Source organism: Bos indicus x Bos taurus, chromosome 3 (genome assembly GCF_003369695.1).
Source record: "Bos indicus x Bos taurus breed Angus x Brahman F1 hybrid chromosome 3, Bos_hybrid_MaternalHap_v2.0, whole genome shotgun sequence".
Taxonomy (NCBI): Eukaryota; Metazoa; Chordata; class Mammalia; order Artiodactyla; family Bovidae; genus Bos; species Bos indicus x Bos taurus.
In genome coordinates, this window is record NC_040078.1 from 94,053,260 (window position 1) to 94,064,108 (window position 10,849).

Here is a 10,849-nt window from a genome sequence, read left to right on the forward strand (position 1 = left end):
TACCCACCCCCAAAAGTTAATGAGAGATTGTTTTTTTGGGAATATATAGGAGAAATTATATCTCTTCCCATGTCTTTTATAAGAGAGGGAGATCTGTTCTTATTATATTTCATAGGGAATTTTATGAATTAGAAACCCAGATGAGAGTTTATTGAAAGAAAAAAACAAAATATATGTGATGATTTCTAGTTACTCAGATTCTTGTTGCCAGAGTTATTTTCTTAAATAAATGTATAATCTTCTTTAGAAAACAGTATGATATTTGTTCTTGTTTCCAGAATCACTGTATTTTTTTAATGCTCTAAGGATTGAGAAATGGCATGATACTGGATGCTTGGGGCTAGTGCACTGAGACGACCCAGAGGGATGGTATGGGGAGGGAGGAGGGAGGAGGGTTCAGGATGGGGAACACATGTATACCTGTGGTGGATTCATTTTGATATTTGGCAAAAATAATACAATTATGTAAAGTTTTAAAATAAAATAAAATTTAAAAAAAAATTAAAAAATGAGTTGTTAAAAAGTTCTTTGCTAACATAATCATAGTTTAAAAGTCCAAGTTTGTAAAATCATAGATTTGAGACTGTTGTACTGAAGAAGGGAGTTTATTGATTACCATTTTTCTGTTATTTTATCTATTTTATTTCTTTTTGATGTCTTCTCTTAGCAGCCCAGCTGGTCCGCAATCTTGTAAATGCCCAGCAGGTGGCTGGTTCAGCCCAGCAACAAGGTGATCAGTCCATAAGGACTAGGCAGTCCTCAGAATGCGTGAGTACTCTGCTTGCAGATGGGTTGGTCTTGGCAGGAAAACAGCTAATTTTGGTGGGTGATAAGGTTGATCTTTGAGATTGGCAAATTCAGTCTTTCAGATTACACAATGCTTTATAGAGATGTCCTTGCTAGGCACATCAGCTAGAATGAGCATTACTTTTGGAGTAATATAGATCTGAGTTTTAATCTATGGGCAAGATACTTAACTTCAGTGAACCTATTTCTTATTTATAAAATAAGGTAACTACCAAATAAGGTTGTTGGTTGGATTATAATAAAGTAATAACTTTAAGGTTTTAGGTTTTGCATAATGCAGGAATATGGAAGAATATTCTATAATGAAAGAACACTGTTAATTAAAAATAGACCCCAAAATTGAGATGTATTAAGGATTTAGTACTGTTAAGGCAGTGCATGCATGATACTTCATTTGCTTGAAATTTTTTGGCTTCTCATCGCTGATATGGATACCTAGTGAAATGTATCCTGTAAAAGACAGAGTATTTAATTAGATTTCTGATTCACAGGTTTCATGTTATCTTTGCTGAGTTGCTCTAACCTTTGTCTAAATATGTATTCACCTTGTACATTTTAAATTAGGTAAATACTAATTGAATGCTTATTCTAAATCTGACACTGTGCTTTAGTGCTTCACACCTGTTATCACATTTAATCCTTCGAATGGCCATGTGAAGCAATAGGTATTGGTATGATCAAATTTTACAAATTGGGAAGCTGAGAATAAGAGAAATTAAAAGATTCAAACACAGGTCTACATCACTTCAAAGCTGTTAACTATTAAACATGCTAAATCTGATGTGATCTGTGTTTTGGAAAAAAATTCTTAGAGCATTTGAAGAGCAATAGTAGAACTTGTCTTAAAAAAACATTTAGGATCCCACTAACCCTACCTCCAACACTTGAATATGTACCACTATGGGTCTGACATTTTCATAAAAATTATATAATAACAATTATATTACAGTAACAACATTTATTGATTGCTGTTTGCTATCTATGCATCTTTCCTGTTTCTTCTTATTAAATATTTTTAAAATACTGAAAAGGTATAGAAAATGATAAACATCCATGCACTACTACCAGGCTTTAACAATTCTCAATGTTTTCTTATTTTGGTTTTATTTAAGTGTATCCACAGTTGACAACTCCTATGCATTCCTCTTGGATGCTGTTCCCTTCTTAAAACTTTCCTACTATCCCTTCCTTGCTACTAAAATGTATCTACTATTCTGAATTTGGTGTTTATGTTTTTGACATATATTGTTGTAGTTAATCTTCACAAAAACCTATGATGTAGATTCTATTATTTATACTTTACAGGTGAAGAAACTGAGATTTAAGTTTGTTGCCTGAGGTCAATAAACACTTGGAACCAGAAATTGTATCCTTAGGTTCTGTTTCCAAAACCTGTGCTCTGACCACTTTGCTATGGTGCCCCTAACTCTCATCCTCTACTTCTAGCACTCACCCCACCTGAGACTGGGTAAGAGTCTGACTAATGGACTTTGCAGTTCAAGGTCTCACAAAGCACTTCAGCTTCAACATGTCTAGAATGTAGCTTATATTTCTTTCCAACTTCCCAAGTTTGCCTCTTGCTCCTGTCTTCTCCATCTCATTGAATGATTTCACTGTCTCTAGTTTCCTGCCACTACTACTTTTCCCTCAACCTCCGCATCCAGTCAGTCACCAGGTCCTATTGTTTCTATCTATAAAAAATAGTTCACATCCATTTGCTTCCCTAGCCTAGGTAACTGTCATTTCAGATTCCAATTACTTTAAAAGGCCATGTGCTTTTGTTTCTGTATACCTTCAGTTATGTTGTTCTCTAACTGAATCTTCCCTTCTCCTTTTTCTCTACTCTCTTTTATCATATTGGTTTCTATATAAGTATCAGCTTAAAAATCGTTTCCTTCAGGAAGATTTCCTTAATTTCCACTTGCTTTCATCTTGTTTTCTCCTCTTCTCCCAAAGTGGGTTTAGGTATTCCTGCTCTGGGATTTCATTATACATTATACAGTCTTTATCATAGTAATCATTATATTTTATTGTGATTGCTTATGTAATTTTTATCTGTTCCTCCTCTTTTTCCTTATTGACTTTAAGCTTCATGAGGGCATACATGTTAGTATTTTATTTTTAATACCTAGAACAATGCCCAGTACATAACTGACACCCTGTAAATGTTTGTTGAGGAGCTAAATGAAAGTCAGTGTGAGATACTTAGATGTAAACTTCTAGTTACAGTTGGAGTTGTGGGTTCTATGTGATAAGTATGTTGTCTGGACTTTGTCTTCTTTGGGCAATAAAAAGATTTATAGATAAAACCTATGTGAGAGAGGGTTGAGAACCTTGGGAAAAACTCTACCTTCATATAAAATGAGGTTCTGTTATTATCTGTTAGTATGTATATCATAGAGTTCTGTTTATAGTATTCTGATGAAGTAACTCCATAGTTTTATATTTTTATAATTTCTGCTTTTATAAAATTAAGATGTTCATAAATTAATTTTAAAATATATCTTTTTTTTTCTCTGCAGTCTGATTCGCCATCTTATTCTCCTCAGCCCCAGCCATTTCCACAGAACTCTTCCCAATCCACTGCCATTACCCAGCCTCCATCCCAGCCAGGATCCCAGCCCAAGCTTGGCCCACCTCAGCAGGGAACCCAGCACCCCCATCAGGTCCAGATGCCTATGTATAACTTTCCTCAGTCACCACCAGCTCAGTATTCTCCCATGCACAACATGGGATTGTTGCCAATGCATCCCCTCCAGATCCCTGCCCCGTCCTGGCCTATTCACGGCCCAGTGATCCATTCTGCACCAGGCAGTGCGCCCAGCAATATTGGCCTGAACGATCCCAGCATCATCTTTGCACAGCCTGCTGCCAGACCCGTGGCGATCCCTAGCTCCTCTCATGATGGACACTGGCCCCGTACTGTGGCTCCAAATTCCCTGGTGAACAATGGTACAGTGGGGAATTCGGGTAACCCTTTCTTCTCTTCTTTTGTATCTTTCTGTAGAAAGGTTGGATGAATTGTATTATTGGTTGAACCTGGGGAGATAAATGTGAGTAAAAAGATGGCAATCATTATTTGTGGAGTGGGGAGCATAAGGTAAGGTGAAGAGTATGGGCTATGGATTCAGACCACCTGGATTTGAATTGTGGCTCTGCCATTTATTATGTGGCATCAGGCATTTGCTTAATCTCTTTGTACATCGGTTTCATGTGTGAAATAAGTGTGTATTAATAGAACCTAACTCTCAGGAATGTTGTGAATATTAAATGAGATAATAAATATAAATGTTTGTTATTATTTTAAAATTTCATTACAGTCTCATTTGGTGTAGGTATTATTAGCACTTATTTTTACAGTTGAGGAAATTGTGAAGAGTTAAAAATAACTGTCATGCTGTCATAATCATAGTAGGTCCAGGATTTAAACTTAATTTCTTTCTTTAAAACCTGTAATCTTTGCTTTGGACTCTTACTGTCTCCTTACTTACTAAGAAGCAGTTTTCTAAAAAGAAAAAGATTAGTAACCCTTTATAGCTTAAGAAAGAATAGTTTTTTTTACTGATATTTAAATAATGCATATTCTTTGTAGAGCATTTGAAAAGGAAAAAATAAACCATCTATAATCTTAATTCCTGGGTAGAATTGTTCAGAAGTATTTTGGTTTATTGCTAGCCAGTCATTTTTTTCATTTTTATGTATTTAAAAATAGTTGATAAATGCTGTTAAACTAGTTTTACATTATATTTATTTTTAAAACTTTTATCATGGAAAACTTGAACACGAAAGGAGAGAGTTAAGTATAACCCTCCCATTACCCGGGTTTAAGTTATCTATGTTTTCTATTTATTGTTTGTGATTCTTCTGTAACTGTCTGTGATTCTTTTCCTTATTAACTACTTGGTTATCCTCATATATTGTTTGTAGAGGAAATGTAGAATAAAAGCTTGATTATTTACCTTTATAAATTTTCAGAATAATTTTAGTGATAGTTTTAAATCAATATATGTTTTCTTAAAGCACTGTAATGGAGGAATCTCTGACCTCTTTTGGAATAATACAGATAGTATATTTTGCTGAGCAGAAATTCCAGAATGTGGAACTCATTTAGATTTCAAGGATCAAAGGATATATGTCATACATGGCCATTCTAATGTGGCCTCTGCTTTTCTCATTCAACGAATGTTTATTATATGCATGCCATGATAAACACTGTGATAGTCACTGAGTTATATAACCATGAAGACAGACACATGCTTTGCCTTTTGATATATTGATTCAGTTTGAAGAGTTTTAACTTCTTCCTCTCTCTACCACTAGTTGATCTCTGTTTTAGCCTTAATGAACTAATTAATTAACACCCTACAGACACACCATGCTCTTACCCCTGATTATTTACTTAAGTGGTTGGTTCCCTCTGCCTGGAATGTCCTCTGCAATAACTCTCCTGTTCACTCTCGCCTCCTTCTGCATTTCTCCAAAAGCTTAGCTAACTTACTTATCCTTCATTTTAAAATTTGGATCACTTTCTTTAGGAAGTCTCTAATTCTTATAGATCGTCTCCTCCAATTGTATTAGGTATTCTTTTCTCTCCTCCATGTTTCCTTAATATCCATATTATAAGACCTGTCTTACTGTGTTGAAATTGCCTGTTTACTTGTCTGCATAATGCATTAGACTGAACTTTAAGAGATTGTAAATTGTTTCTTGTCTATCATTGTCTTCCTAGTGTCCAGTATAGTGACTGTTGTCAGATAGATGTTGTTTGTATACTTCTATTATATAATAAACTATTACTCAGCAAAAAAATTTATTATTTGTTGGATGGGTGTACAACTTCTAGTTACTATTACTGCTAAAATTAACATTATGTTAAAAATGGAAAAACCAGATGGGGATACATTAAAATGATAATAGTGTTTGCGTTAGAATAGGGGGTTGTATGAGTGTGTCCCCCCATTTTTCAAATTGTCTTTAATGGTAATTGTTCAGACTATCTCGAATTACAAAAATATTTGGTTGTGAAAAACGACCAAGAGAGATTGAACTATATCCTAAAAATACTCTTTTATGTAAAAATGTTTCTCAGTTAGTAAGGATTTCAGTGATGTATACCCAGTCTTATTTTTTGTAAACTCTGAGCTCTGTAGCTTCAGCTCTCAGTTGTAACTTGGCTTTACGAACTTGCAGTGAACCAGCTGCTATGTTTACTAGCTACCTCCTAAGAAGACCAAGCTTGTAGGAGTGTGGCTAGTATGGGTTTTGGTTTTCTTCTTCCCTATCCTGTCCCTCCTAACTTCCTGCTAGGAAGTTTAGTAAATAAGGGCCAGTGTCTTTCAGATTATTTCCTGCCACATTTTGATCCTGAATGAGAAAAGCCTCCAGAAATGATCCAAAAGATTCAGGGGTTACTGCATTTTGAAAGACTTACTCTAAGATAGGTAGGGGTGGTTTGCCGTAGAATAGGACTCATGTTTGGTTTTTTTTTTGAGTTCCTGGTTATATGCCAGAATTTGTGCAGGCCACTTTATTTTTGTTATCTTATTTAATCCTCATAACAACCTGGGGTTCATAATTAAACTTTAGTAATTTTTGTAATTAGTATTTGAACTTAAAGTTGTTTGGCACCAAGGCCTGTTTTCAACCATTTCACCACAATGTCTCAGCTTCTAACAGAATCTTCCAGGCCAATATATAATTGATTCTAGGATAATTGGCAGTGTCTTTATGATAAAATGTAAGCTGCTTAATGACATACTAAGGTTCTTTGAAATATAAATTCTACCTACCTGTCCAGCCTTTCCTCTTACCACTGCTTTCCTTTGCATTTGTCTCTGTATTGCCAATTGTTTTGCAGCTTCCCAAACTTGTACTTTCCTGCTTCCTGGCTTTTGAACACACTATTCCTTCTGTCTGAAATTCCCTCCCTCTCCCATTTTGCCTAACTTGTTTCTTGTCTTTTAAAATTCAATTTAGTCAATCATTTTAGGAAAACTTTCTCTGTCTTTGAACAGTTGGATTAGTCCCCTCTTTAGACACCATCACCAATCTGTTACAGCAATTACCCATATTATTGTATATGTCTTCTTAAGTATTTCCTTTATGAATAATTTAGGAACAGTTACAGTGTTTATTCCTTAAAAGTTTTTTTGGTTAACATGTATACACTGTACATAATACATATATTGACATATGTACATTATTGATATATATATATACACACAAATTGATATGATTTACACTGTTAATATATAGTATTAATTGTGTAGATATGTCAACCAAAAAAACTTTTAAGAAATAAAACACTGTAATTGTTCTCAAATTATTCCTAAATAAGACATTTAGATAACTAATGAGAACCTACTGTATAGCACAGGGGACTCCACTCAGTGCTCTTTGGTGATCTAAATGGGAAGGAAATTTAAAAAAGGGTATATGTGTAGCATATAGCTGATTATAAAGCAACAATACTTCAATAAAAATTTTTTTTAAAATTTGGGAGGAGGATATCCTCTGCATTTAGCATATTTCTTGGTCAGTGATGACCCATAAATCTTTGTGGAATGAAGGGATGTTTGAATGAACAAGGTGATGTTTTAACATATATCTCTCCTTTGTTCTTGAAATGCAGAGCCAGGATTTCCAGGACTGAATCCTCCAATTCCCTGGGAACATGCACCACGACCCCATTTCCCTCTTGTCCCAGCTTCGTGGCCTTATGGTTTGCATCAGAACTTCATGCATCAGGGAAATGCCAGATTCCAGCCCAACAAACCTTTCTATACTCAAGGTACCGTTGCTTACATATTTGTTACAAGGCTGAGTGGGTTTTGTTCTGGGACAATGGAGCCTTTGAAAAGGCCAGGATCTGGGAGTGAAACTTCAGGAATTCAGTAAATATTCATTGAGAGAGCATACTGTATGTCAGATTGTGCTAGATGCTTACTGCTCAAGCAGAATTAAATAATAACACCTACACTTAATACATATTTTATTAGGAAAGCTAGACATGTAAAACAGACAAGGATAGGAGCTTAGAGGAATCCATTAACTTTGCCCTAGCAGAGAGAACAGAATATGGACACCAGGGATCAAACTGCCTAAGATTTTGACATTTGAATTAAGTCTTGAAATATATGGAATTTTTTTCCCTAGAGATTGTGTAGAGATTAGAGAAGAGTGTTCTTAGCTGAGGCAAAAATATACGCAAAATCACTGAGTTTTGCCTCAGTAAAAAGAATAGGAAAAAAGAAAAAATAATAGTAGATGAGGTAAATGGAAAAATGTGTAGGTAATGAGGCTAGAGAAGGTCAGCTGAGGTCATATTATAAAGGAGTTTGGATTTAGTTTAGTAAGCAATGGAATCTAGTAGAATTTTTGAGTTGAGTAGTGTAATTGTTTAGTAAAACTGAGATTTGAATGACATTTGAATTGATTATATTGTTGGTACTTATGTACCAGTAATGGCTTTGGTCTAAGTAATGAATAGCACATTATCTAGTCTTATTTGCCTCCACAGTATCTCAATTCAAATAGGGAATGTCTAGGGGGAAAAAGTTAATTCTAAGTGGTTATCAGGTAAATAGGCACAAGCCTTTCAGTTTCCTGTCTGTGTTGTGTCCAACAGACAGATGTGCCACCCGTCGGTGTAGAGAGCGTTGTCCCCACCCACCAAGAGGAAACGTGTCGGAGTAATGCAAGTCCATTTTCTTTCAGCTGGTCTACAGATGCACAGCAACCAGCCAATCCTGCTGTCTCAAGGGTATCCGTACCTCAGTGTCAGTTACATTCAGCAGAAAAAGTGACATTTAATGGAAAATAAAACAAATCAGGTTCTGATTTAAAATTTTAACATTTAGATAGCTTATTTAAATTCTAAGACTGTTTTTAAAGACTGTATTATTTGTATATAAATATGAACTATAGTTTTTACTAGTATCACCAAATTGGGTGATACAAATTTCATCTATTTTATTACCCTATTTTTAAGGGAATTTTGTTTTGTTTAACCTTGATGAATTGTATAAAGAGAGAATTTAAAAATTACATTCTTTATTTTCTATTAGCTGTATTCATACTTTGGTTGCTTCAGACTTTATATATATTGTTCTTAAGAATTAGGAAAGACTTTCATGTGTTTTAAATTTGTCACTTCTATTCTTTACAGAACCTTGTAGTGCCAAAAACTTTTTAAAAGGTAAAAAAATAATAAAATAAAACCTCAAGATTGAAGATTTAGAATTTCTTTTACATTCTTGTATATTGAAAATATTCATACTTGAACAGAAATTTGCTTTTGTCTGTATTTGAAGTAATTCTATTTTAAGTTAATAAATCTTTTTGACAAGAGTCAAATTTGGTTAATTCATCTAGTTGTTTAGATGATAGGAATATAATGTTACAATTCAGAGATTTTTTTTAAAGCATTTATTTATTAGGCTGCACCCTGTCTTAGTTGTGGCATGTGAACTCTTAGTTACTACATGTGGGATCTAGTTCCCTGACCAGGGATTGAACCCAGACCCTCTGCATTGGGAGTACAGAGTCTTAGCCACTGGACTACCAGGGAAGCCCCAGAGATTTGTTTTTCTCCCAGTGAATAGACTATTCTGAATCACAGACTTAATTTTAGAAAAAGATCTAAGAATCTTTTCACTTTATTTTATTGGATCTTCACAACACCCATATGAGATTGATAGAAGCAGATACTATCTCATTTTATCATTGAAAAAACTGGAGGTGCAAAACAAAATGAATTCTAAAGTTAGGACAGTTACATGTTGGGAATCAATTTGAAACAGGTCTTTGAAGTAGAGTTTTTAAACCATTGAAACGGATACTGACAATTAGAATGGAGGGAAGGTAATTCTTATTTACTGAGGAACTAACATATGCCAGACTGTTTTGAGTCCTGTATTACTGGACTCAAAGTACGCTTTGGAAGGATGGTGTTTACCAATAATACCTCGTGATCAGTGATTATAGTTGGATTTCAAGCTTGTATTGGTGGTGGTGTATTTAACTGTTCCTGGTACTTTACGTTGAAGTGAGGTCATCTTATATGAACAACTGAGAGAGACTTGCCAGAGATTTCAGACTAAACGATGCTATAGATTTATTTGGAAATCTGCAGAATAAGTAAATACAATGTCTTTTAAGAACAGTGTATTATCTTTCTTCTGCTTCCTCACAGATATGTGTTCCTTAAATAGGAGAGCACGTGGGCTTTTGCCACAGTTCCAGTATGGAAGGGAGATGCTTGAAATCTATTGCAGGTGGTTGGAAGGCTTTCCTGCCGTATTTATAGCCTTGGAAAGGAATTTATTAAATGTTAAGCTGTTAGTTTTTCATATTAAAGCTTCAGCATGCCTTGGCGATCATTGTGAATTACTATGCTGTGCACCTGGAACTAACATAGTGTTGGTCAGTTAAACTTAAAAAAAAAAAGCTTCATTCACAATCTCATGGAATCCTACTAAGTGGTGGAGTTTAGCTTATTGCTTTTGTTAATGATGAGATAGGTAACTGGCCCAATGTACACTTTTCTGTTAAAATATGACTTAAGAGAATTCAAGATTTTTCTTTAAAGTCAGTGTTCTAAGCATTTCATGTCCTTTCAGGTCTTAGAGAATAGAGTGCTGGTTTTTCTGTTCTACTTTTGTACATATTTTAAATATTCATTAAAAAGAAAATGATTTGAGAATTCCCTGGTGGTCCAGTGGTTAGGACTCTGCACGAGCACTGCCAAGGGCCTGGGTTCAATCCTTGGTCGGGGAACTAAAATGCCAAAAGCTGTGCAGCGCAACACTCCTCTTGCCCCCAAAATTAATCTGCAACAAGAGACTGCCCCAGTTCAGCCTTCCTTCTCTAAGGTAGGTAGTATACTATCTGGCAAAAGGTATTTATGGGGCAATAAACCCCAGTCACCTAAGTTTTACTTATATAACAGTGTTCCTATGTAGTAATTTTCAGCATTTCACTTGTCCTTCCTTCAGTAATTGCTAGTATTCAATTGTAGAACTGTTCCAAGTTGAAAAATAGA

General features: G+C 34.9%; 1 protein-coding gene across 9 annotated transcripts in view; it reads left to right on the forward strand.

Annotated features, from left to right (window-relative positions):
* Positions 1-9,162, forward strand: part of TUT4 (terminal uridylyl transferase 4) — a 129,245-nt gene extending 120,083 nt beyond the window's left edge. For 4 of the 9 annotated variants that reach the window (XM_027537244.1, XM_027537246.1, XM_027537247.1 and 1 more), the window contains exons 27-30: positions 668-768; positions 3,330-3,777; positions 7,439-7,597; positions 8,524-9,162. In XM_027537244.1, coding sequence (XP_027393045.1) covers positions 668-768; positions 3,330-3,777; positions 7,439-7,597; positions 8,524-8,612 — 797 coding nt within the window. In that variant the 3' untranslated portion in view covers positions 8,613-9,162. Of the gene's footprint in view, positions 1-667; positions 769-3,329; positions 3,778-7,438; positions 7,598-8,434 lie in introns of all 9 variants that reach the window. The other 5 variants (XM_027537249.1, XM_027537250.1, XM_027537248.1 and 2 more) reach the window with 4 other exon arrangements.
* The last annotated feature ends 1,687 nt before the right edge of the window (positions 9,163-10,849 follow it).